The 26,418-nt window shown below is 47.2% G+C and overlaps 3 protein-coding genes and 1 non-coding gene across 4 annotated transcripts; 3 read left to right on the forward strand and 1 right to left on the reverse strand.

The window, feature by feature from the left end:
* Positions 1 to 5,098: 5,098 nt before the first annotated feature.
* Positions 5,099 to 6,010, reverse strand: LOC141026897 (uncharacterized). Its single transcript, XM_073503774.1, has 2 exons — positions 5,783 to 6,010; positions 5,099 to 5,710 (listed from the first exon to the last, which is right to left on the reverse strand). Exons 1-2 carry the CDS (start codon positions 6,008 to 6,010, stop codon positions 5,099 to 5,101), a joined length of 840 nt encoding a protein of 279 aa, XP_073359875.1.
* A 9,545-nt stretch (positions 6,011 to 15,555) lies between these two features.
* LOC109753331 (origin of replication complex subunit 1) lies at positions 15,556 to 22,976 on the forward strand. The gene is made up of 17 exons (XM_020312233.4): positions 15,556 to 16,441; positions 16,905 to 17,040; positions 17,130 to 17,282; positions 17,387 to 17,536; positions 17,606 to 17,757; positions 17,834 to 17,933; positions 18,033 to 18,155; positions 18,267 to 18,428; positions 18,578 to 18,635; positions 18,717 to 18,895; positions 19,765 to 19,888; positions 20,002 to 20,072; positions 20,256 to 20,351; positions 21,151 to 21,227; positions 21,928 to 22,011; positions 22,380 to 22,530; positions 22,650 to 22,976. The coding sequence occupies exons 1-16, from the start codon at positions 15,681 to 15,683 to the stop codon at positions 22,441 to 22,443; spliced, it is 2,490 nt and encodes an 829-aa protein (XP_020167822.1). The 5' UTR covers positions 15,556 to 15,680; the 3' UTR covers positions 22,444 to 22,530; positions 22,650 to 22,976.
* Positions 17,190 to 17,267, forward strand: LOC120970152 (small nucleolar RNA snoR28). Its single transcript, XR_005764895.1, has one exon. It is a non-coding gene; the product is annotated as a small nucleolar RNA snoR28 (small nucleolar RNA).
* An 81-nt stretch (positions 22,977 to 23,057) lies between the features above and the next one.
* LOC109753332 (uncharacterized) lies at positions 23,058 to 26,139 on the forward strand. Its single transcript, XM_020312234.4, has 5 exons — positions 23,058 to 23,712; positions 23,794 to 23,929; positions 25,117 to 25,208; positions 25,636 to 25,759; positions 25,863 to 26,139. Exons 1-5 carry the CDS (start codon positions 23,399 to 23,401, stop codon positions 25,929 to 25,931), a joined length of 735 nt encoding a protein of 244 aa, XP_020167823.1. The 5' UTR covers positions 23,058 to 23,398; the 3' UTR covers positions 25,932 to 26,139.
* The last annotated feature ends 279 nt before the right edge of the window (positions 26,140 to 26,418 follow it).

Raw genomic sequence — 26,418 nt, forward strand, 5'->3', positions numbered from 1 at the left:
ATGAGTGGTGAGTTTATCTGTTAATGGAAATATATTTGTCATGCTACTCATACGGAGAATACTTGGACCTCCTGAGTCGGCCGTAGGTCGAGTCTTGTTCAGTAACCCCCATACTCGTTTCGTACCACCACTTGTCCCTGCCACAGGTAGGGTACGGTTCAGTAAGTTGTCAACCCCGTCCTAGCACACACCGTACAGAGAGGCCATGGTGGAAGATACCGGAGGCCTCCGGTAGGCATGCCACCTGGTCTGGGGGCATGGGTGTTTCCGGTTGGGACCGAGAGGGGGGCACCCCTTAGAGCACGCGATATAAATTTGATCCCATGCTACGTCGAGGTTGTAGCCTCCCCACTTAGAGTTTTGCTTGGCAGGTGTCGTGGGTGATTCCAGACGCCGGTGAGTTGAGCTGGTGTGTGCAGGACAGGTGTGTTTTCAAGTAAAAGACCGTAGGCGGAATTAGTCCCGATGGACTAAATAAATCCGTTACTCGTGGGTAAAGAGTACACCCTCTGTAGAGGTTATATCTATTCGGATAGTCATGTCCATGGGTAAGGACTACAGTCTGAGATGGGTCTAGTGACGGTTTTCGGATGGAGAAACGGCTAAACTAGAGCATAGTGACGGTCTTCGGATGGAGAAACGGCTAGACTAGAACATTGATTTTAGCCTATGACACATGAGGATTATGATTATTATTATTGTGGACTAACCATTTACATTATTTGAATTATTGAGTATCCCTGGGACGGTTCTACCTCCTGGATACTCACTGCGATTATTATTTATAAGCCCTTTATGTGGCGTCGCTCAGACGCCCGACTGTGGCATGCTTGTTATTTATTTATCCTTTATAAGCCCTTTATGTGGTGTCGCTCAGACGCCCGACTGTGGCATGCTTGTTATTTATTTATCCTTTATAAGCCCTTTATGTGGTGTCGCTCAGACGCCCGACTGTGGCATGCTTGTTATTTATTTATTCCTTATAAGCCCTTTATGTGGTGTCGCTCAGACGCCCGACTGTGGCATGCTTGTTATTTATTTATTCCTTATAAGCCCTTTATGTGGTGTCGCTCAGACGCCCGACTGCGGCATGTTTGTCATTTATTTATTCTTTATAAGCCCTTTATGTGGTGTCGCTCAGACGCCCGACTGAGGCACGACTTATCTTATTATCCTTTCGAGGAGTCATTTCAGACACTCGATCAGTGCATTCTATTTCTACTCCCGTATTGCATGTTCATATTTTACCTGCATGCGTGGATCATGAATTTCGTTTATTTCGTGACAGACGTTATGATCGTAGAATCTTTCGGAGCATGATTACCCACTATTATATTATACCCGTGTTCAAAATGTTTGCGAGTACATTCAAAAGTACTCACTGGCTTGTCCCTGGCTATTGTCTTGGCCAGATTTCTCGCATGGAGATAGCATTGCGATGACAGCCCCGGAACCCACGCAATGATGATAGCAGCCTCGCGAAGATAGGAGTTATCCTGGTCAGCTGTTTTTGTGGGAAATGGGGTCCCATAGACGCAGATGAACCACAAACCGCTTCCGCCATCAACCACTAGAAACCAAGTGTTGTACTCGTAGGCCACAATGGTCTTGTACTATATATTTTGTACTTTGCTTGGAATTTCTGTATCAAGTTGGTGCCTCATCAGCTAACAGTAATCCTGGGGCTGGTGAGCACAAGGGCCATTTTCTGGAAAATTAATATCCCGAAAAACCGGTCCTGACACCCGCCCTAACGAAAAAAACAAAACAAATACTAGAAAAATTCAAAAAAATTCAAGTTTTTTTGTGTGGTAGATAATTTGATGCATGATGTCCGCTCCAATTTTCAAATCATTTGGACATCTGAGCAGCTCTCGACAAAAAAGACAAATTCGGGGTGTGTAAAAATGTTTGTTGTTCATGCACTGTTTTGACCAGATTTTTCGTTTTTGCTGAGAGCTGCTCAGATGTCCAAATGATCTAAAATTTGGAGCGGACCTCACGTGATAAATTTTTGATCATTGAAAAAAATTAGAATTTTTTGAATTTTGTTTGAATTTTTTGTGATCTTTTTCCTGGGCGAGTGCAGATAAGCCTGGGCACCGAAACGCCACACTCATCAATTTCTCTTCAGTTTAGCAGAGGAATAGAGGAAAACTGTAGCAGAGTCGTCTGTCTTGCACGGTTCGCTATATGCTTACAATAAACAGTACGCACAAACTTGTACTAGTGTAGATTTAGTCGTCAAAGTAATACAGTATACAATATAAAAAATTGTTGGCTTGACAGATGTTAAATCTTGGAAATTACTTAAGTTCACTTAAAAATTGCAAAAGTTCATATGCAAAATTAAATAAAAAAGGAACTTCATTACTCGTTTGTAAAGAAAAAGGAAATTTTCAGTTTTACAAAGTAAAACCAAGAAGTTCAAATTGAAATAACAGAAAAGTTAAATGTTTATAAAAAATTCAGAACTTTCTCGTTTCTAAAAAAATAAAACCAAGAAATTCAAATTAAAATAACTGAGCGGTTCAATGTTTGTAAAAATTGGAATTTCTCTGTTTGTAAAAAACACTAAAAGTTTCGAATAAAATGAAAAAACAAAGCAAAGACTAGTCTACACATTGCATGTGCGCATGACATGCTCTTTGTAAAATCTGAATATTGTTTCTCTATCGTCGAAAAATTCCTTTGATTTCGATTTTTATGTAGAGAAACCGTGAGCGAATAAGAGCACAAAACTATTGATGTTGTTTTTCATGATTTTCCTCATTTCTAAAAAAACCTAGAAGTTCAAATTTAAATAATGGGGCAGTTCGATGTTTACTACAACACAAGGATTTCCTCCAGTACTAAATAATAACCGAGAAGTTAAATGATTATCTAGAAAAGGTTCAAAATTTATAGAAAAAGTGGTTCCCCATCTAGAAAAAATATAGAGGTTAACATTTAAAACAGAGAAGTTCAACATTTATTACAAACACTAAAAGGTCAAATTTAAAAAATATGATAGTTCAAAAGGTTTACAAAAAGGAATTTTTCTCGTTTCTAAAAAACCCTAGAAGTTTAGATTCAAATAGCAGCGCGATTCGATGTTTAATAAAATCTAGGATTCTCCCCCATTACCAAAGAATAAAGCAAGAAGCTCAAATTAAAAAAACAGAGCAGTTCAAAATTCAGAAAGAAAGGGATTTTTCCCATTTATAGAAAAACGCAACAGTTGAGATTTAAATGACACAAAAGTTCAAATGTTTATGATGGAAGAAGAAGATTAAATTAAAAAACATAGCAGTTCATTTTTTTTATAAAAACGGGTTTTCCCGTTTCTAATAAAAACTAGAAGTTCAAATTAAAAAAATGGAGAAGTTCACTGTTTATTACAAACCAAGAAGGTCAAATGAAAAATAGAGCACTTCAAAAAGTTTATCAAAACGAGTTGCTAGTTCAATATTTATTACAAAACCAGAATTTTTTCGTAACTAAGAGAAATAAACCAAGAAGTGCAAATTACAAAAATAGAGTAGTTTGAAATTTATAAAAACTAAGATTTTCCTTGTTACCAAAGAAATAAAATCAAATTAAAGTAATGGAATTAGTTTGATGTATTCGGAACACCTAATAATTCTTTTTGTTTCTAGGAAAAATAAAATTATGAAGTTCAAAATTAAGAAAAATGTTTGATTCTTATTGAAAACATATTTTTTTTCTAAGAATAAACTAAGAATTTCAAATTAAAATAACAGAGAAGTTCAAAGTTTGTAATAAACTGACATTATTTCTCTCTACTAAAGAATAAAATGAAGAGGTTCAAATTAAAATAAAGGAACAACTAAAAAAGTTTTAAAAGATTTTCCCTATTTTAAAAAAAACTGGAAGTTCATACTAAAACAACGAGGTGGTTCGATGTTTATTAAAAAAATCTAGGATTTAACCATTTTTAAAACACTCAGATATTTGTTGTTATGAAGGAATCAACCAAGTTCAAATTGAAAAAACAATCAAATTTGATGCTTATTTAAAAAAATTACTAAAAAAATGAAGTTCAAATTAAAATAACACAGAAGTTCAAAGTATATTAATGAAGGAAATATGCCCAGAGGCAATAATAAAGTTGTTATTTTATATTTCCTTATTTATGATAAAGGTTTATTATTCATTCTAGAATTATATTGATCGGAAACCTAAATACATGTGTGAATATATAAACAAACAATGTGTCCCTAGTGAGCCTCTACTTGACTAGCTCGTTGATCAAAGATGATTAAGGTTTCCTAACCATGGATATGAGTTGTCATTTGATAACGGGATCACATCGTTAGGAGAATGATGTGATGTACAAGACCCACACATTAGCTTAGCATTATGATCGTTCAGTTTTATTGCTATTGCTCTCTTCATGTCAAATACAATTCCTTCGACTACGAGATTATGCAACTCCCGGATACCGAAGGAATACCTTGTGTGCTATCAAACGTCACAACGTAACTGGGTGATTATAAAGATACTCTACAGGTATCTCCGAAGGTGTTTGTTGAGTTGGCATAGATCGAGATTAGGATTTGTCACTCCGAGTATCGGAGAGGTATCTCTGGGCCCTCTCGGTAATACACAACATAAGAAGACTTGCAAGCAAAGTGACTAATGAGTTAGTTGCAGGATGACGTATTATGGAATGAGTAAAGAGACTTGCCGGTAACGAGATTAAACAAGGTATGAAGATACCGACGATCAAATCTCGGGCAAGTAACATACCGATAGACAAAGTGAATAACGTATGTTGTCATAACGGTTCGACCAATAAAGATCTTCATAGAATATGTAGGAGCCAATATGGGCTTCCAGGTTCCGCTATTGGTTATTGACCGGAGAGGTGTCTCGGTCATGTCTACATAGTTCTCGAACCCGTAGGGTCCGCACGCTTAACGTTCGATTACGATATTTTATTATATGAGTTATGTGATTTGGTGACCGGATGTTGTTCGGAGTCCCGGATGAGATCACGGACATGACGAGGACTCTCGACATGGTCGAGAGGTAAAGATTCATATATAGGACGATAGTATTTAGACACCAGAAGTGTTTCAGGGGTACCGGGTACTTATCGGGTCACCGGAAGGGCTTCCGGGCACCCCCGCTTCGTTTTCTGCTCGTGAGACGTGGAGGAACTCGCAGCCGTCAAAGAAGCCGGACAACTGCTGACGAGGAAGCGGTAGTTGGATATGTTGGTGTCGCGAGCGTCCCACTCGCCGGAGCACTGCTGCACCACCAGATCCGAGTCGCCGTAGCACAGGATCCGCCGGACGCTGAATTCCTTGGCAAGCCGGAGGCCATGCACAAGGGCTTCGTACTCGGCAACATTGTTGGAGGTGGCAAAGTGGATCTGGAGCGCGTATCGAAGCCGGTCGCCCTTTGGGGAAGACACCACGATGTCGGCTCCCAAGCCGGAGCGCATCTTGGAGCCGTCGAAGTGCATGCGCCTGTGTGTTGAATCTGGCGGCGGCAGGTACTGGGTCTCGGTCCAGTCGACGAGGAAGTCAGCCAGAGCTTGGGACTTTATCGTGGTGCGGGGCTCGTAGAGGATTGTGTGGCCGGCTAACTCGATCGGCCATTTGGCGACCCAGCCAGAGGCATCCCGGCAACCCATGATCTCGCTGATGGGGGCCATGCTGACTACTGTGACAACATGCTCTTGGAAATACTGCTTCAACTTCTTGGCGGTAAAATACACGCCGTAACACATCTTCTGGTAGTGCGGGTAGTTCTGCTTGGAGGCGGAAAGCACCTCGCTCAGGTAGTAGACTGGGCGCTGGACAGACTGGACCTTGCCCTTCTCTGGTCGCTCGACCAGCATCACCATGCTGACCGACCGCGAGGTGGCGGCAATGTAGAGCAACAGCGGCTCCTTCTCGGTCAGTGCGGCCAGGACTGGTGCGATGGAGAGCATGCGCTTTTGATCCCAGAAGGCCTCATCCGCCTGGTCGTTCCACTCGAACGGAGTCGTCTTCTTCATCCGCTGATACAGGGGCAAGGCGCTCTCGCCCAGCCGGCTGAGAAACCGGTTGACCGAGGCCAAACAGCCAGTGAATTTCTGGACATCACGCAGCTAGGCCGGATTGCGCATGCGCTCGATGGCCTTGATCTTCTCCGGGTTCGCCTCAATGCTGCGTTCCGAGATAAGGAAGCTGAGTAGCTTTCCGGCCGGCACGCCAAAAACGCACTTCTCTGGGTTGAGCTTGACCCAGTACTCGCGCAGATTGACAAAAGTTTCCTTTAGGTCATCGAGGAGCGGGAGGTAATGCTTGGTCTTCACCACGATGTCGTCCATGTAGACGTGGATGTTGCGGCCGAGTTGCGGTAGCAGGCATTTCTGCATGCAGCGTTGGAAGTTGGCACCGACATTCTTCAAGCCGAACGACATGGTGATGTAGCAATACGCCCCGAAGGGCATGATGAAGGACGTCATCAGGGTGTCGGCCGGGGCCAGCTTTATCTGGTGATAGCCGGAGTAAGCATGCAGGAAGGACAGGAGCTCACAGCCGGCGGTGGAGTCGATGACTTGATCGATCCGCGGGAGGGCGAACGGATCCTTAGGGCAGGCCTTGTTCAGGCTGGTGTAGTCTATACATATGCGCCAGGTCTTGTTCTTCTTCAGGACGAGGACTGGGTTGGCCAGCCACTCGGGGTGGAACGCTTCCATGCATGATGAAGCCGGCCGCCAGGAGCTTGGCGACTTCTTCACCGATGGTTCTTCTCTTCTCTTCGGAAAAGCGACGTAGGGGTTGACGGACAGGCTTGGCGTCCTTGAGGACGTGGAGTTTGTGCTCGGCATATTTCCTCGGAATACCCGACATGTCCATTAGGGTCCATGCGAAGATATCCTGATTCTCACGAAGGAAGTCGACGAGCTCGCCTTCCTATTTGCTTTCGAGGCGAGTGCCCACGACGACGTACTTGTTGCGGCTGGGGTCTTCTGGGTTCAGCTTGACCTTCTTGGTCTCCTTGGAGGGCTGGAACGAGGCCTCATTGGCCGGCTCCTTAGTCGAAGCCGGCACGGCCGGCGTCTCGTTGGCTAGCGCGATGATCCGGTCGAGCTGGCGCCGCTCCTCGGCTATGACCAGTGACTCGGCAAGTTTCGCGCCAGCTTGGGCACACTCCAGGGACTTGCGGTAGTCGCCGGTGATGGTGATGAGGCCCTTCGGACCTGACAGCTTCATTTCAGGTGGGCGTAATGGGGGACCGCCATGAACTTGGCGAGTGTCGCCGGCCCAGCAGCGCATGATACGCGCTGGAAAGGTCCACCACCTCGAACCAGAGCGGCTCGCGTCGGAAATGGTCGTTGGAGCCGAACAGGACGTCGAGCCGGATCCGGCCGATGGGGGAGCAGGAGAGGCCGGGCACGCTGCCGTGGAAGATCGTCCGGGTCGGCTCCAAGTCTTTGGCCTCGAGGCCGAGCTTGGTCATGGTGTCGCGGTAGAGGATGTTGATGCTGCTGCCGCCATCTATGAGGACCCGGGAGAACTTGCATGTGCGCCGGGGCGCGACAATGGTGGGGTCGAGGACGAGGGTGTAGCCACCCGGGTTCGGCATGACAGCCAGGTGGTCTTCCCGGGTCCAGGTGACTGGGTGCTCCGACCAATGCAAGTACTCCGGCTTGGCCAGGATGACGGTGTTCACCTTCTGCCGGAGCAGGCGCTCGCTACATTTGTCGTCGCCAAGGCTGGTGAAGACGACGTAGGTCACATTCTGGTCGGGGTAGACGTCATCGCGCATGGCGCCGTTAGCCGGGGGCGGGGGTGGAGGAGGCGGAGCCGGCAGCCCCGCTCCTGGAGCCGGAGCCGGAGGAGGCGGGATGTCGCCCCTCATGATGCGCTTGGTGATGGCGCATTGCCGGAGTGTGTGCGTGGACGACCTCACGCTGCTGTGGTGCTTGCAGGGAGCGTCGAGCATCTCCTCGAAGCTCATGGCGGGCTGCCACGCCATCTTGCCGGTTTGCCGGCGTTTGGCGGCCGGCTCGGCCACGAGTGCCTGTTCGGCATCCGCGATGAGGCGGTTGTCGTAGCACTGAGCCGGCTGGTCGGCCTTGCGCTTGTTGTTCCGCTGGTTGTTCTGCTGGCGGCTGTTCTCGCCGGCCGGCTTGGGAGGGGGAACCGGCTTCGCCTTGCCGGCTTCGTCCAGCGCCACCTGGATCTTCATGGCGGAGTCGGCGTTGGCGTACTTGTCCGCCGTCACCGTGAGTGCGGCCATGGTGGCCGGCTCGGAGCGCAGGAGCTTGTGCTTGAGGAGGGTGCCATCCCGGCAACCGCTGACGAAGTACTGGATGGCTTGGACCTCGTGGACGCCCTCGCAGCTGTTCCGGAGCTCGGTCCAGTGTGCGAGGTACTCGCGGCCGGTCTCCGTCGGCCCCTGCACGCACATGGCGAGCTGGCTAGGGCGGCCGGGCCACTTGTAGGTGCCGGTGAAGTAGCGTACGAAGGCCTGCTCGAAGTCGACCCACGCGTTGATGCTGCCAGCCGGCAGGCTGTTCAACCATGTGCGGGTCGAGCCCTGGAGCATGAGCAGGGCGTATCGCATGGCGAGGCAGCGATTGCCGCCTGCTATGCTGATGGCGGTGGTGTAGTCAATGAGCCAGTCCTCCGGCTTGACGGTGCCGTTGTACTTAGGGGTGGTAGGGCTCATCCCGGATGCGCGGGTCGAAGCAAGCCGGCCCGACGACATTGTTCTCCTCCAGCTCCAGGGAGAGGGCGAGCTGGTCGAGGCGGTGGTGAGCGTCGGTGTCGTTGATGGCGCGTGGGCCTAGCCGGCTAGCGACCACACCGTGGGGGGCCGGGTCGGCTGAAACCGGACGACAGCCGGGTTGCGGGGGAGGATTGCGTCGGCGCCGATCTTCTGGGCCGGCTCGTCGGCCAAGCCGTCGGCAATCGCCGGAGCGCGGTTGCGCCAGGTCTGGGTACGGCCGGAATGAGCTTCGCCGGGTGGTGAGGACGCCGTGTTTTCTCGGGGTCATCGGTGTGGATCGAGAAGGATCCCGCAGGCTTGACGAGCTGGTTGAGGCGGTCCTGCTGCGTGTTGGCCGTGTCGAGGAGGTCGTTCACCCGCTGCAGGCGGTCCTTCAGCTCCTCGCCTTGCAACTGGTTCAGGCCAACTGCGGCCGCCTGGGCGGCACACATATTCTTCACGGGGGTCTCATAGACGGGAGGGATTGCGCCAAGAGCGCGGCCGATGGCGCCACCCCGGGCCCGCACATCGGCGACCCGACTCGGCTCGGCGGTGGCAGGCGTGAAGCCGTAAGCGACGTCGCGCTCCTGCTAAGCGGAGTCCAGGTGACACTGTGTGGCAGCGAGCGTCTCAGACAAGTCCAGCAGGCGCTGGCGGTCTTCCTCGAGCCGAGCCTGAGTCTCGGCGGCGTTCGTGGCGTCGATGTCAGTGGCGATGGGAACGCGGAGGCTCTGCATCGTGGCGCGCAGCGGGTTGGGCGCATTGGTGCGATCCGCTGCGGCCCTGGCCTCGGCGGCCTTCCTTCCAGCGTTGGACGAAGAAGAGGCGCCGGTGTCAGTGGCGAATACCTCCACTCGAATGCAGAGGTCCATCGCCCCGGAGGAAGCGCTGCCGCCGAGGGAAATGTGGGAATCGGAGATGTCAAGCACCCCGCTGGGGTACTCATCAGGCGCGGGCGCATCGGAGATGCGCAACGCGGCGAAGGTGGCAGCGAGCGCATCGATGACGTTGTTCGCTAGCGTGACGGACTCGTCGGAGTCGGAGAGGAGCCCCGTTTGGAACATGTCTCCGGCCAGGACCTCGAGTTGCCCCAAGGTGGGCGCCAACTGTCGTGGTGGGCGCACGACAGATGCCAAAGGATGGCTAAACAGAGGAGGAGGCTCGAGGGCACCGGTGGGCTCCAGAGGCGAGGTCGGCATGAGCGAGCGAGGGACGCAAGACATACCCAGATTCGGGGCTCTCCGGAGAGATAACACCCCTAGTCCTACCGAGTGTGGTTTATGTGAAACAGTACAGAGTTGCTCCTAGAGCTGTTTGGAGGAAGAAGGAAAGCAGGTCAGGGCTTAGGCTGCTCCTTCTCCTTGCGTATATGTGTGTGTTCTACTGATCTAATCGCCCGCATGCATGAGGGCTCCTGGGGTTTTATAGGTCAACCCCCCAGGGGTACAATGGTAAAGACACAAAGCCGTGGGGTGATACGTCCATTTTGCATCATGCTTTTATATCGATATTTATTGCATTATGGGTTGTTATTATACGTTATGTCACAATACTTATGCCCATTCTCTCTTATTTTACAAGGTTTACATGAAGAGGGAGAATGCCGACAGCTGGAATTCTGGGCTGGAAAAGGAGCAAATATTAGAGACCTATTCTGCACAGCTCCAAAAGTCCTGAAACTTCGCGGAGGCAGTTTTTGGAATTAATAAAAAATACTGGCAAAAGAATTAACCAGAGGGGGGCCACCCACCATCCACAAGGGTGGGGGGCGCGCCCCTGCCTCGTGGGCCCCCTGGCAGGCCTCCGGTGCCCATCTTCTGCTATATGAAGTCTTTTACACTGGAAAAAATCAGGAGGGAGCCTTCGGGACGAAACACCGCCGCCACGAGGCGGAACCTTGGCGGAACCAATCTAGGGCTCCGGCGGAGCTGTTCTGCCGGGGAAACATCCCTCCGGGAGGGGGAAATCATCGCCATCGTCATCACCATCGATCCTCTCAGCGGGAGGGGGTCAATCTCCATCAACATCTTCACCAGCACCATCTCCTCTAAAACCCTAGTTCATCTCTTGTATCTAATCTTTGTCTCAAAACCTCAGTTTGGTATCTGTGGGTTGCTAGTAGTGTTGATTACTCCTTGTAGTTGATGCTAGTTGGTTTATTTGGTGGAAGATCATATGTTCAGATCCTTTATGCATATTAATATCCCTCTGATTATGAACATGAATATGATTTGTGAGTAGTTACGTTTGTTCCTGAGAACATGGGAGAAGTCTTGCTATAAGTAGTCATGTGAATTTGGTATTCGTTTGATATTTTGATGAGATGTATGTTGTCTTTCCTCTAGTGGTGTTATGTGAACGTCGACAACATGACACTTCACCATTGTTTGGGCCTAGAGGAAGGCATTGGGAAGTAATAAGTAGATGATGAGTTGCTAGAGTGACAGAAGCTTAAACCCTAGTTTATGAGTTGCTTTGTAAGGGGCTGATTTGGATCCATATGTTTCATGCTATGGTTAGGTTTACCTTAATACTTCTTTTGTAGTTGCGGATGCTTGCAATAGGAGTTAATCATAAGTGGGATGCTTGTCCAAGAAAGGGCAGTACCCAAGCACCGGTCCACCCACATATCAAATTATCAAAGTAATGAACGCGAATCATATGAGCGTGATAAAAACTAGCTTGACGATAATTCCCATGTGTCCTCGGGAGCGTTTTCCTTCATATAAAAGTTTGTCCAGACTTATGCTTTGCTACAAAAAGGATTGGGCCATCTTGCTGCACCTTATTTACTATCATTACCTGTTACTCGTTACAAATTACCTTATCACAAAACTATCTGTTACCGATAATTTCAGTGCTTGCAGAGAATATCTTACCGAAAACCGCTTGTCATTTCCTTCTGCTCCTCGTTGGGTTCGACACTCTTACTTATCGAAAGGACTAAGATAGATCCCCTACACTTGTGGGTCATCATGGGGCCGGGTTGTCAGCGACCGGGAAGCCGGCGCTGGGACCTGCCGGGTGTCAGGGCTCGCGGGGTTCTCTGGGCGCGGGCCCCATGTGCCAGGAGGCACTGTTCTCTGTCTTGTCGATCGTCATGGAGTGGCCGGGTCGAGTCCGATAAAGTGGTGCACCGCCAGGTCGCCGTCTGCTGGCGTCAACAGTGACGATGGGTGCGTTGTAGCCACGCCGGCCTCGGTTAGCGGGGCAGGTGGGGCACTATTGCCACGCCTTTGCCGGTCAGAGGAGTTGGGTGGGGAACTGTTGCCATGCTCATCCCTTTGGTGGAGACCCGTCCCATCATACGCCTTAGATGGGACTGGAGCTGACCCGTGGCCGAGTTGAGGAACACGCCACGGGAGAGCTGGCTTGCTGGAAAAGTCTTGGTTCGCCGGGTTCGGCCGACTTGCGCTAGCCGGTAGGGCCGGGTTGCCACCTTGGTTGGGTCAAAGAGTCCGTCCGAGTTGAGGGACTTGGCTGGGTTGAGGAACCCGGCCAAGTGCGAGCCGGATTGAGGGGCGATGCTGACCCCAACGTTTTTGAGAAGGATCCGGATTTCGTTGCCTGCTCGGGATTCATCCCCCCAACACCCGTGGACATGGACGCCACCGCGCGAGCGATGCCTTTTCTTGTGTGTGTTTCCTATAGAAGAGTATCTCTGTTCACTTGAGATGAAAGCTCGTTAGCTGGGTTGGTGCGCACATTCCGCACTTCAACATGAATTTTGAATCCTCTTTCTTTCTCTTATCGACGAGTGGACCCCACACATGTGCTGTCTAACGCACCGATCCCGGCCTTTCCCGATGCTAAATAGGGAATCCCTGTTAGGATGTGACCGCAAGGTGAAAAACCATCGGGATTAGAGAGGACAAGGTACAGACTTCAAGGATTCGAAGGTGAGGGTTCGTTTTCGACGAGCTCTACAACATCAAGTTTTAAATCAGACTGCACTCGCAAGATCGTATCAACTAATGAATGTAAAAAAAAGGAGGAAGCAAGAATCATGCATGTGACAAGGTGCCACCAGATTTTAGGACGAGCCTTTTCTTTCTGGATTAGTTAATTAATATTTTAACCTAAATGATAAGTGTCACACGGGTGACATGAAGCAATCTGGTCGTGACTTTTTTAAGTTGTCATCCCAAAAAAAGCAAAAAAAAACCCGAAACTTGCCATCCAAAAAGAAAGTTGCTATGCTACATAATTAAAGTTGCCATGGTCGCATCACTAAACTTGCCATAAAAAATATTTTCGAAATTGCCATGTGTTCGTGCCACATGTGTGACACTTACCAGGGTCTTATTTTAATCCATGGAATTGAGGCAACTTCTTAAAAAAAACCCGGAATACTTCTCTATTCCATTAACCAAAACAACCAGCTAAATCGCTGGTAAAAAAATCCACGAGAATTATAACCGTGAGATTGTTGTTGTAAGAGTTTTTCCAGGTTAGTTTATCGGCAAATTTGAAAATTTTGACCTATAGACGAAATCAAATCACAGAATGAACTGTCCGTGAAACTATTTCACGCGGCTGACCCGTGGCGCCTAGCTCTCAGGCGCTGCACTAGTGCAACGCCTGGGAGCTAGGCGCTGCACTAGTGCAACGCCTAGGAGCTAGGCGCTACACTGTATAGTGTGGCGCCTAGCTCTCAGGCGCTGCACACTGACTTAGTAATTTTCTGATCGCACGGTGCGACGCTGGCCGTGTAGCGCCTATCTGTGAGGCGTTGCACAGTGTAGTGTGGCGCCTTCGTGTCGGGCGTCACAAAAAAAGGTCAACCGCGTGAAATAGTTTCACGGATAGTTCATTTTGTGATTTGATTTCGTCTATAGGTCAAATTTGTCAAATTTGCCTAGTTTATCAGTACTTGTGCAAGGGTCGGCTATATAACTCCTGCATGTACGATTGGTTTTAGGTTTTTTTATTCGTGAGTTAATTTTTTTGCAGGAATGTTTATTCGTGAGCTATGAAAATAAGTCAGAAAACGCACAGGTTTCGAGCGACCATATCATGAGTTTTTTCTGTGATTTTCATGTATAGACCGTGCACGGGTATAGATTCATATTCGAGGCTGCGAGAAGGAACAAGGAAAAGGATTACTGATCAAGCGTTGCCGTGAAAGATCGGGCCGTCAACACGCACAAATTAGCATCTCGCTAGTTTGTGCGTTATTATCACTTATTCAGCTATTTTAGATGAAAGGTTATAGAATCTCATCAGCTGAAACAAATCCATCTCCCAATATTTTCTTATCCAGTTCCACATCCAAGATCCGGATCAGGTTCGACATCATACAAAACCGTGTTGCACTACCCCACAAGCCCACAACCCCCACGGTCTATTCAATAACCAAAATAAAGGAAATGAGCAAGAATCGCGGGGGGTGGGGGGGGGATGAGAATAAGTGCATGAGGGTTGAGGAGTGAGACCTGGGCAGAAGATGTGGACGAAGGCGCAAGCTTTGAACCATGTTGCGGCATGGCCGTCAACCTTGGTCGACAGAATAATAGAGATCCAACACTCAAATGGTTGCGGATAGTGGGGCATGGGGGCCAGTGGAGCTTGTCGGCGCACAGGTGCATGAGAAGCTGGAGACGCACCCGATGGTCATGGATCAGAAGACCGCCGATGGCGACGACTGCGGGAAGCCGTCAGCATAGTAGACATCCGGTGCGGCGGGAGGCCGTCGACATAGTATACACTTGCTGCCGGCAGCGAACCCGAACCCGAGAAACCGGAACACTTTATCAGGTAGCAAATCCCGAAACCCGATATTTGTTTGGGAAATTCGGGTTTATACCCACGGTACCCGAATTACCCGAAGCAAATAAGGAGGTCAGCAAAAATCTCCCCCGCAGGCCCAAACAACCACCTAACATGAAAAATCGAGACATGAAGGACCGCAGGACAGGAGGTGAACCGCGGAACCCTAACCCCGCCCATCGCGTCCCCCCTGTTTCAAATCTAATAATCTACAAATACATACGGTGTTACGGTTGCCCTGCCTCCCTTCCCCTCCCCTCCCGTCCTAAGCGTGACCGAAGACAGGCTCTTCGGCCTGAGCGAGGCTGACAAGGTCATAGTTTTGATTTTTTTTCCAAATTATTAGGGCATATATTTTCAGAATTTGTTATAAAAACATTTTAAAAAATTCCACGCAACGCAACTGCCCTGACTCGATCTTTCTCCACCCCACTCAGAGCATCTCCACTAGCCTCCCCAGGACACCTTTTTAGGCTTGATTTTAGGCTCGGACGGCACTTTTCGCCCAAAAACGGCCCAGCCACGCCCCCAACGCCCTCAGGACGTCAAAATAGCGCCGGCAAACCCAGGCGAAACCCGGCGCGCTGGGGTCTCTTGGGGGCGCCGGCGGAAGTTTCGGCGAATCGTGTCTCACCACATGTCCTTTTTCTTGGCCCACTTAATCATTCTCCTAACAAACTTTTGCTTGGGGTGGGGTGTGACTGGGAAGATGCCCTCTTTATTTCGTCAGATTTCATCGGATTTCGCCGGATGACCCCAAGACACCAACTTTTTTGATTCGGTGATGTTTTTGGGGTGCCCTCAGCCGCCGCCCCCACCGCATCTTCTCCCGCACCCCGACGCCTACTCCCGCCGGCCGCCGGCGCCTGGCACCTTCGCCATCTCTTTCCTCGCCTTCTCACCGGCCGCCGATCATCTGCGCGAGCGCGAGCCTCGGTGCCTCCCAGATCCAGGTTCCAGGCACGGCGGCGCCCCTCCTCCACCCCCACGACTCATGATCGACCGAACCGAATGTTTCTGCTTTACACGGGTCCCTTCACCACCGCGGCACCTCTGACAGACAGAGACCTGATCAGGTCGATCTCATCCCCCCCCAACACCGCCAAACCCTAACCCCCTCCCCCCGTTTCAAATCTACTCCTACAAATAACCAGTGTTACCGTTGCCCCGCCTCCCCTCCCCTCCCCTCCGGCGAAATGGATCTCTCCGCCACCCCCACCAAATCCAAATCCAAATCCAAGCCCGGACCCTCCCCGTCCAAGGCCGCCGCCGCCGCCGCCACCCAGATGGACTTCTCCACCCCGTCCAAGCCGGCGCCCACGCCCACGCCCAGGCGCAAGTCCAAGCCCGTGCCCTACGCGCCGCCCGCGTCCCCGGCGACGCCCTCCGCCGTCCGCAGGTCGCGCCGCCTCCTCGACACCCCCACCAAGGACCTCTCCGAGGCCGCCCTCTTCGAGACGCCCGCCAAGCCCAAGCCCGCGCCCGCGCCCACCCTCAAGCGGAAGCGGGCGGCGCCGTCGCCGTCGCCCAAGACCCCGGCCCGGGCCGAGCCCAAGCGCAAGCGGCAGCGGCGGGCGCCGGCGAAGCGGGCCTTCTACCGCAAGGTGGTGTACGACGGCGGGGAGTTCGCCGCCGGGGACGACGTGTACGTCAAGCGGCTGGAGGGGGCCGAGTCGGACGCCGAGGACCCGGAGGAGCCCGAGGACTGCCGCGTCTGCTTCCGCGCCGGCGGCGGGGTCATGGTGGAGTGCGACGCCTGCCTCGGCGGCTTCCACCTGCGCTGCGTGCGCCCGCCGCTGCGCCGCGTGCCCGAGGGGGACTGGGCGTGCCCCTACTGCGAGGCCGAGCGCGAGGGGAGGGCGATGGACAGGCCCAAGCCGCCCGTCGGGAAGAAGATCAAGAGGACTGCCAAAGAGAAGCTTCTCGACAGCGATTTATGGGCTGCACGCATTGAGAGGTCAGTGTTGCTCGAATTTTTTTGAGGTTTGTGTGGCGAAACTTTTGTGAATTGGTTTCCTTATTCGTGTGATAATTAGCTGTAGTTGGTCACATTTGGAAAAAATTGCAAAATTGGAAGCGTGTTGGCGGTTTGCTGTAGTGATGGGCTGGTGGCTACTGATGTGTTTTCTGAGAAATGGATGTGGAATAGTGTATCTGAATGGTATATTTGCTGAGAATAGGAACTGTAGAACATCCCTTCCAAGTGCTAGGCAATGGTGCATAAACTTAACTTTAGATGTGGAGTTTTCATTCGAGTTAGGTGCAAGACATTGTTTTGTTATGGGTTTGAACCCTCTTTCCAACAAAACAAGAGTTCAATCTACAATGATGTTTTGGGATGGTAGAAGAAGGCAGGAACATGTTGTGAGACATGCTTGTTGTTAGAATGATACTTACTGAATAGCAATAACATGTAACAGTTTACGGAGGGAACCAGATGGAGCATTCTGGGCAAAGGTGAGGTGGTACACTATTCCTGAAGAGACCGCAGCAGGAAGGCAGCCACATAATTTGCGGAGAGAGCTATATCGTACCAATGCTCTTGGAGACATTGAGGTGATTAGTGTTTTCCCTGTATATGTTTGGTTCCTAAAAAAATTCCATGTTTATTGACTGTACTTGCTTTCTTCTTGTGGCTTTTACAGATGGAAAGTATCGTTAGACATTGTTTTGTCATGAGCCCCAAAGAGTATAGGGATGCCACTAATGACGGAGATGATGTATTTTATTGCGAATACGAGTATGATGTACATTGGCATAATTTTAAGCGTCTGGCAGATATTGATGATGAACCTGAGGTACATCTTCTGAAACTTCAATCAAAGCTGTGAAGCTCTCTTCATAGGAATCTGAATCATCATTGTGGTATAGTGAATAATCTTGTCCTTGCTCTATTATGTAGACAAAAGAAGATCCCAGTGACGAGCCTTACAATGCTGCTAATGATTATAACAGTGATACCGATGAAGATTCAGAATACGATGAGGAGGATGAACCGGCTGCACGTTGCTCAGCCAGAAAGAACCAATCTAATGAGAAAATTTTGGCTGCTGTACTAACTCTTCCTCCCTTTCCCTCTATAGTTTTGCATCGCTTTACTGAAAGGCCTGTTTGTTTGTAGAATTCATGGAAAGGGAGGATATATGGCCTGCAGAAGATTGGGATCCGAAAAATACCAGAGCATGTTCGGTGTCATCAAAAGACTGCTCTGGAGAAGGCGAAGGCTACCCTGTTATTGGCTACTCTTCCCAAGTCATTGCCTTGCAGGGATAAGTATGTCTATTCATGTTTGTTGCATGTTTCATCAGCTTCTTATGCAAACTGTTACTGAGTAGAAATCTTGTGCCAGAGAAATGGAGGAGATCTCTACATTTGTGAAGGATGCAATTTGCAATGACCATTGTCTAGGACGCTGCCTTTATATTCATGGTGTGCCTGGTACTGGCAAGGTAACCAACCTTATTTCATGGCCGTCGTGGTGGTTTGATTTCTTCTGCTGTGTCTGAATGCTAAACTGCATTTTCTGCACCTGCTTTTTTGACTGGCAGACTATGAGTGTACTTGCAGTCATGAGGAGGTTGAGATCTGAATTTGATTCTGGAGCTCTGAGGCCCTATTGTTTTATAGAAATCAATGGTCTCAAATTAGCTTCTCCAGAGAATATCTACAAGGTATACAAACTTCCAAGTTGGTTAAGAAATGGCAAATTCCTACTCAAGCATAGCATATACCCTTATCAGTCAACATAGACTTATAACAGGTCCACTTCATTGAATATGCAGGTTATATATGAACAGTTGAGTGGGCATAGGGTGGGATGGAAAAAAGCTCTTCATTATTTGACAGAGCACTTTTCAGATGGCAAGAAGATTGGAAAGCAAGCAAACCAGCCAATTGTTTTGCTCATCGACGAGCTTGATCTTCTTTTGACAAGAAATCAGTCGGTAATTAATCTAACTGAACTTAATTAAATAGTTGTACAAATTTATAGTTTATTTTTGAGAAAATGCCCAATATTGCCATCATTTGGCCTTCTGATTGCTCTATGATATATATTCATGTTCATTGACATTTGGATTAATCTTTCTATCAGGTGCTGTATAACATTCTTGATTGGCCCACCAAGCCAAATTCAAACCTAGTTATTATAGGTACCTATAAACTCTTTCTTGGTTTTTGATTTTGAACTCTAGCCTATTATTTATTCTTTGGTGTGTTGTTACTGAATGCAGGTATAGCAAACACAATGGATCTTCCAGAAAAACTATTGCCTCGTATCTCAAGTAGGATGGGTATTCAACGGCTGTGTTTTGGCCCCTATAATTATCGGCAACTGCAGGAAATCATAACAAGCCGTCTTAAGGGTATCAATGCCTTTGAAGATCAAGCTATTGAGTTTGCTTCTAGAAAGGTTTGGAACTTTGGATCACAGTATCATGTGTACACATTTACTGTTATATACTTGTATCTTCTTGTCCATGATTGTTCTTCTGTCATCTAATCTGAGTTTTGCTCAGAAAGTATTTAAACACCAGGTCCTTCACTTAAAGGTTAATTTCTCCTACCTGCGTGCAGACCCTCCATGTTGTTTCATAATAAATACTTAAGTAAGACAGAGTCCCATGAACCAGTAGAGTGAATCATGCTTTCATCGTTTTTGCACTCTTCTCTTCTTGAGTAGTTTGATACGAAACATCTCATAATCTGTTCAACACAGCTGGAGTCAGTGGAATAAACAGAGTTTCAGCAATGCAGTGTGGTGCCATTGAGTATTAGTTGTCAATTGCTACTGCATTCAGCATGACATTTGCTTGTACCGTTGAGTTTCATCATTCCATAGCACAAGGAAAGAGGTTAATTTTTTGGAGCAAAAAGATTAAATTAAAATAAACAATTGTTTATCCATATCTCCCAGCTAATTAGCTTTTCTGTTCTGTGAAATAAGGTCAAACCATGCAAGTGTTCTGTTAGGCTAGTCGTAGTGGGGAGTATCATACACTAGTATCATACTAGTATATGATACTACATCCGTAGTGCATAGTATCATATGTTGGTATCATAGAATAGTTCATTTATTGACATGCATGACACATAGTAGCACATCATTTAATATGATACGGTATCATGATATGATACTCAACCCTCTCTTCCTTCATTTAATTCTATGCCACCTCATCAAAACTGCCTTGTTGGCATGCATGATACTACCTATGATACTCCCATTACAAGCAGCCTTAATATACATGTTCATTCATCTGAGTAGATTACTTTTTCCCGCAGGTAGCTGCTATGTCCGGTGATGCTAGGCGGGCCTTAGAAATTTGTAGACGCGCAGCAGAGTTTGCAGACTACCGTGTTAAACAATTTCAACAGGTTGAACAGACTTCCTCTTCTGCAAATTCAGGTAACCCTCCACATTTCTGCTACAATTGTAAATAACCTATTCATTAAAGGGTACTTGGGGTTTGTGCTAAGCTCCTATATATAGCCCAATGAACATTTGTCCAATACTTGTAGGAAATGGTTTTGTTTGCATGGCTGACATAGAAGACGCTATTCAAGAAGTCTTTCAGGCACCACATATTCAAGTAAGTGGAGATAATGATTGCTTCTTATCTGGATGCTTTGTGTTAGCATTGCTATGTAGTATACAGTTTGCTCAGTTACGGTAACCACATGTACTTGACTTCCTTAATCAGATCAAATAGTAATACTAGCCGTGTCCAACCTTACATTACCAACATCTCCTCACTTGCACAGTTACACTACAGGTAATGAAGAATTGCCCAAAATTTGGAAAAGTTATACTGGCTGCTATGGTCCACGAATTATACAGAAGTGGCCTAGGTGAAGTATTGTTTGATAAGGTGAGCACAACTTTTTTTAATTCGTGTGTTTGTCTTTAGCATTGCAGTCATGCAGAAAATTTACCATTATAACTGCTTTTATTTGATCCACTCTTTTTCTTAGGTCGAATTTTCTGATGAATTTAGCCAACCTAATTCGCTGCATAAAAAATTATTCGGAGTCCCTTGTCAACCTATTTTAGGCAACTCAGCTTGCTTACCACCAACCAAGTTTTCCCCGAATTTGTGTCTGCTAGCTACCATAACCTTAAGTTGGAACTGTTACCATTATGTGGTTTCCAATATTCTAATCGATCCAGGCCTTAAATTTCACCTTGGTTTACTCTACTATACCTGTATTCAAATGAGGATACTGGCTTGCCTTAGCTCTATCTTTCATGAATGCAGTAAATTTGTGTTGTTTTGATGACTTCCAAGTTCTGGTTATTTTCTGGATCAGTATATTGGTCTGCAACAAAAAACCATGCGAATAATTACTCAGTAGTTATTCATTCTCTCATTAAACTATTCCTCCATATAACCAATAGTTTTTTCCAATCTCTTCTCTGGTTGAGTTTCCATCTGAATTAGAGGCTTTAATTTTTTTGTCTCATGCTTGCTACAGAACTTTTATTGTGTGAGCGTTCCTTCACTGTATTAGGCATTACTGTCCATTTGGTACCGAATTAATGTCCATCTGTTAACAATCTTTGCTCTTATGGAAGTTATTCCCACCGGGAAACTAGAAAGAGTGCCTACACTATATGTGCATTTGAAGAATTCATGAAGAATTCTCATGGAATATCTTTTTATCCTGTAGCTGGCAGCGACTGTTTTCTCTTGGTGCCACGTCAACAGAGAACTATTGCCCGGATACGATACTCTCCTGAAAATCTGGCAAGTGATTCTGATTTAATCTGTATTTGGTATTCACATTGCATGAAACTGTGCTAAAGTTGCTTTTACATACGGTTACCTTGAGTTCATGTGCATGTGCCATCATGTATGACGTGGATAGTCTGCTGTTACCTTTGCTTAGGTGCACTGTTACAAATGTAGTTCCGTTGTCATTTTCTTGTTCCATGAGAAGTCATGCCATGATTGTAAATGTCGCTTCCTTTGAGCTTCAGGGATATCGTTGTTGTAGGCACACACTGGTTGGTATGGTGCATGTTTGTGTTTTCCCCCACCTAACTACTCTTGTTTCCTTTTACTAATATGCCACCAAATTCCGTGGAAGCGAAATATATATGATAGGTTGATTGTGCAATGCAAAAGAAAAGTGCTAAAGGTCATGTGAGCACTAGGAAATCACACTGGTGCTCTGTTTCTTTCAAGCACTTCAGTTTTTCTACCTTGCTTAGTTTGGCCCTTTATCTAGGTATTGAAGAAAGACAATCATGGTTCGTAATTTATAATGGCAATCTTGATTTTGCTGTTTTTCTATCAGTCTCATTATTTTCCTACCTATGGTTCATCTACAATTTGAAAAAGGCAAAACCCTTAGCCCCCAATGCTTCCTTCTCTATTATCTATGCAATATGCTGTTCTAGTTTAGTGTTGTCTAGACACAAATTGTTCTAAGTTTCTCTTACAGTTGCAAGCTTGGTGAGAGCAAGATCGTTCTCTGCGAGGAAGGCACCAAGCATAAGTTGCAGAAGCTGCAGCTCAACTACCCAAGGTTAGCTTGCAAAACTACATTGCCCTTTCAAACAGGAATTACAGAACAGTCTGAAGATCAACATCCTTCCGGGCCGCTATTTCATTTTTAATAAGTATGAGTTTGCTACGCGGATCGGCCAAGAGCCCAATGCATAAGCTATGGCCACCGGCCAGATATATGAAGAAATGAAGTAGGTTCTGGTAGTTTTGGGATTAGATAAATTTTTGATTTACAGATAAAATTTGATACCCAATTTCCATCCAATGTGAAAACCCATCTGAACCGAAACCTTAGATCCACAGGACAGTTGGAAGCTAGTACTTGCATTGCACTCTGGTTAAACCTCTTAGCTCATGTACTAATCCTTCCGTTTTGTTGTTTGGTAGCGATGATGTGACCTTTGCACTCAAGGAGTCCCCAGATCTTCCTTGGCTGTCCAAGTACCTCTAAATCTCATACCTGCAGTGGCCAAATTTCCCAGCACTCGCATTGCATTCCTGCGTCTCTTGGGGAGCAACAGCCCTGTCTACATGTATAGTAAGTTCACTCCCTCTGTTTCTCACCCTATACTGAAAGTTTGCGGTTGTGGCCATCTTGTTTCCAGTGATGAGCATTGTTATCTTGCGAAACTAAGAAGCTCTGTGTATCTTCTGCAGAAACTTAGAAAAAAGAAAAGCGAAAAAAAAAATCCTGTTGTTGATCTCTGGAGCCGATTGCCGCACCAATTGCATACCGGTTGCCATGTAAACCAAGAACTCAGCCATATGTTGCAATGCATCTTAGTTTCCATCTCAGGAAAAAAAGAAAAAGTCTTAAGTTGTGCGTCGAAGCTGTAAGATGTGAAAAAACTTGTATTTCTCAATTTTCGCCGCATTTGTGGAACTCGTGTGGGACCGTGCTGTAATGTTGTCGTTGCACTCTCAGTTGAGCTCGTACTACTGTCAATTTTCGCCGCATTAAATTGTTTGTGTGCGTTCGATAAACAGTGCATGTGTTTCTCCATAAGAATCTACTAGTAAGTAGTATTGCTGATAGCCATGTAGTTAGCGCCGAAAGTTCGATGAACAGTGGGAAGTTCATCCGCCTTTCTTTTACTGTCCGTCTGTATTTCGTGTGTTTACTGCATCTCGTTCGTGCGAAATAACTGAAGGAGTTCCGTCGGAAGAGCGATCTTAACCTGCCAAGCACGCGAGAAGGCCACCGGAGAGATGGCAAAGGCGAGTGCCACGCCGAAGGTAGCTCGCCGGCGAGCCAGCGCCGTGAGGCCCCTGCCGAGCGGGCCCCATCGCTTCCTCCGCCTGGTCGCCACCATCCGAAAAATCAACCGTCGCCGCCGCCGCCGCAGGGGCCTTACCGCAGTCTCCCCGTCCTCGCCGCCACCGGTCCCGGTCTCCAAGAGGCGGCAATGCGCGACCCGCCTCCAGCCCCGTCTCCGCCGCCGCCCCGCGAGGCCGAGACGCCGCAGGAGCCGAAGCGCCCGGAGGAGGAGGAGGCGCATGCCGCTGATGCCGCCGCGGTGGCCGTTGCGGGCAAGTACTGGGCCCACCGGCACAGCCTCTTCTCCCTGTACGACCGCGGCGTGCGGATGGACGCCGAGGGCTGGTACTCCGCCACCCCGGAGGCCATCGCCGCCGCGCAGGCCGCCCGCGCCGCGCCCGCCGGCCTCGTCCTCGACGCCTTCGCCGGGGTCGGCGGCAACTCCATCCAGTTCGCCGCCAGGCACGCGCCCGCTGGCCGACCCCTTCTCGTTTCCAGGACACTGCTTTCCCCCGCTAACACCGGCGTCTCGTTCTCGTGCAGGGGCTGCTACGTGGTGGCGGTGGAGATCGATCCCCGGAAGGTGGAGCTGGCGAGGCACAATGCCAGGATCTATGGCGTGGAAGACATGATCGAGTTCGTCGTCGGCGATTTCTTCCTGCTCGCGCCTTACCTGAAGGTACATATGCTTGTTCAGTTTTATTATGAACAAGACCACATTTAGGTTAGTTAATTTTTGATAACTGGACATACCTTGATCTTGCCTACTGAGGGAAGTCCTGAAATGATATGAAACCAGCCAAACCAGTGTATGCTTCCAAAATTCACAAATCTGTCTGTAACCGTTAAATTTATCAATCTTTCTGCAAAATTAAGCCGTCAGGCGCACCAGGATTCAACCTGCATCAATTTCGTGAGAAGTCGAGAACTATGTGGAGCAAAATTCAGGGACCTCAGTTAGTAACCAACTTTGTGTCTCCAGTATATTGGAATCTGTAGAAAGCGATTTTGATTTTTTTTAAATCTACAGTTGTTGGTAGTGAGGCACTTCTTAGTTCAATTTAGTATATGTATTTTCACTACTTTACAATAAGTGTTATAAACATTACAACTGACGTCTGTAGAAGTGCTGCTCAAGTGCCCTTCTTTTTTGAACTTCATTATCACCACCAGTACTTCTTCACCAGCCGCACATTGCTGGTAGGAGTTCTAATTCCAATAATCTAGGCATGTCCTCATCCATTTTGTGATGTAAATCACCTCACTGTTCATTTTAATTTGATGTTGAGGCCAGATGTAATCTAAAAACGGTACAAGATAAACTTTAGATTCCTTGTCATGTCAACACCATTGGCTAATAACTGAATAGTACATCCAGAATATTTAGGTAAGTGCACCATTTAGGACTATCTGCTTGTCTGGTTATTTATTTGAACAGATTACTGCTTTTAGCTTTATTCTACATTGTTGTCAGTCCATCTGCAAATAAATCAAAAAGCATCGTATACAAAGGGTCTTCCTGTCTCAGGCCTTGGACGGCATAGTAACACATATTGTTCACCATACAGTACAATATTGACCTGGCCCTTCGCTATGCCCATTATCCTGTCAACCCATTTTAATTGAACACGCCTGTAGCAAGCAACACTGGTCAAGGTACTCCGAATTAAACTTGTCAATTGCTTTCTTGAAGTCTATTTTCAAAATGATACTATCCTCTTTAGTATGATGAGATTGGCATAAAACATCATGAGGGATAACTATACCATCCAAGATGAACTAGTGAGATTGAGTGACAGTTACAATTTTCATATTGTTGAGTAGCCATTTAATGATATGGTTTGTTGATTGCTGCTACTATACCAGGCAGATTTGGTGTTCCTTTCACCACCATGGGGAGGGCCATCATATAATCAAACACCAGTGTACACCCTCGATATGCTGAAGCCAAAGGACGGGTATGCTGCTCACCATATTCCAAATTATCCTTACACCAGACGATGAAGTAGAATAAAAAACAGAGACAGGTTTGAAACAGTTTATGCTTCTTGGAAGCGAGCATGCTGATGTATTGCTTTGCAGTCGTTGGCCTACAATTGTAGCCTTGTAGCTGTTAGTCATGGAGGTTTGCACATTCCAAGTGAAACTGGACTGGTGAATTATTACTCTTGTACATTTGTGGCACTTAGGGGTGTTGGATGAAGGATATTTTTGTAGATAGTTTTCATATTTAGTTCAGATCTAAACTAAATACCAGAGTCTTGAAGAAACATACCCCTCATCCAAACATCCCCTTATTGTTACATTCAGACAAAATCAGAATGAACAAAATTAACTCCGATACAGTAAAACAATTGTATTATTGATATATGGTTTTGCACGCAGGCATGCAGTATTTCAAGCTGCTCAGAAAATAGCTCCTAATATCATCATGTTCTTGCCACGGAATGTGGACATAAGCCAAGTAGAGGAACTTTCGTGGTTGTCTTCTCCTCCCCTAGATTTTGAGGTATGATACTGTTCTTCTCTCCTTTTGGTCGCATTTCTCATGACTCCGAGCATTTTACAACTATCATCCTAGGACGAGACCTTAATATTCAAGTTTTCTATAGAGTGAAGAGAGCTACGTACAGCACAGATTCAAAGGAATTACCGCTTACTTTGGAGATGTGGCACGATGATCCAGTTCAATATCGAAGTTGAGGGCAAGGACCCAGTGAGGCGAAGTTCTTCCTAAGCTACTTATGTTTTTTTCCTCCCAAGTCCTAAGTTGGTACAGAAAGAATTAGTCTTGCAGATGTGACACCCATGTACATATGAACTGAATTTTGACCATTTCAATTAATATATGAGTTGGTCATAGCCAAGAGATCATCATTCTAATAACAAGGGTTTAGTTTAGGCTTTCTCGAATTGGGTTCCATGGGATCGACTCTAATTGTTTAACCCCCAAATCCAGTTTGGAAAATCTCCTGGTTCCCATTCGAATCCCTGGAGTCAGGTATGGGAAATGTCTACTGAAATCTCAAAAGTCCTCTCATTGAATCGGCAATGACGGGAGAAGTTTCATAATGTGTGGCTATGACATGATCATAGCTGTGCCCACTGGAATCAAAATCTTTAGTTGGATAGCGACCATATGGGGACGCATGAATTTCCTTAAATGCA

Source organism: Aegilops tauschii, chromosome 7 (genome assembly GCF_002575655.3).
Source record: "Aegilops tauschii subsp. strangulata cultivar AL8/78 chromosome 7, Aet v6.0, whole genome shotgun sequence".
NCBI lineage: Eukaryota > Viridiplantae > Streptophyta > Magnoliopsida > Poales > Poaceae > Aegilops > Aegilops tauschii.

What these genes read in the sequence shown, in the direction of transcription:
- LOC141026897 (XM_073503774.1), bottom strand. Translation starts at nt 6,010, where the DNA reads ATGAAGAAGACGACTCCGTTCGAGTGGAACGACCAGGCGGATGAGGCC. An exon ending in CAGTCTACTACCTGAGCGAG is followed by an intron (nt 5,711 to 5,782) that starts GTGCTTTCCGCC and finishes TTTACCGCCAAG; the next exon opens with AAGTTGAAGCAGTATTTCCA.
- LOC109753331 (XM_020312233.4), top strand. Translation starts at nt 15,681, where the DNA reads ATGGATCTCTCCGCCACCCCCACCAAATCCAAATCCAAATCCAAGCCC. An exon ending in TGGGCTGCACGCATTGAGAG is followed by an intron (nt 16,442 to 16,904) that starts GTCAGTGTTGCT and finishes AACATGTAACAG; the next exon opens with TTTACGGAGGGAACCAGATG. An exon ending in ATATTGATGATGAACCTGAG is followed by an intron (nt 17,283 to 17,386) that starts GTACATCTTCTG and finishes TCTATTATGTAG; the next exon opens with ACAAAAGAAGATCCCAGTGA.
- LOC109753332 (XM_020312234.4), top strand. Translation starts at nt 23,399, where the DNA reads ATGCGCGACCCGCCTCCAGCCCCGTCTCCGCCGCCGCCCCGCGAGGCC. An exon ending in TCCATCCAGTTCGCCGCCAG is followed by an intron (nt 23,713 to 23,793) that starts GCACGCGCCCGC and finishes GTTCTCGTGCAG; the next exon opens with GGGCTGCTACGTGGTGGCGG. An exon ending in CTCCTCCCCTAGATTTTGAG is followed by an intron (nt 25,760 to 25,862) that starts GTATGATACTGT and finishes AGTTTTCTATAG; the next exon opens with AGTGAAGAGAGCTACGTACA.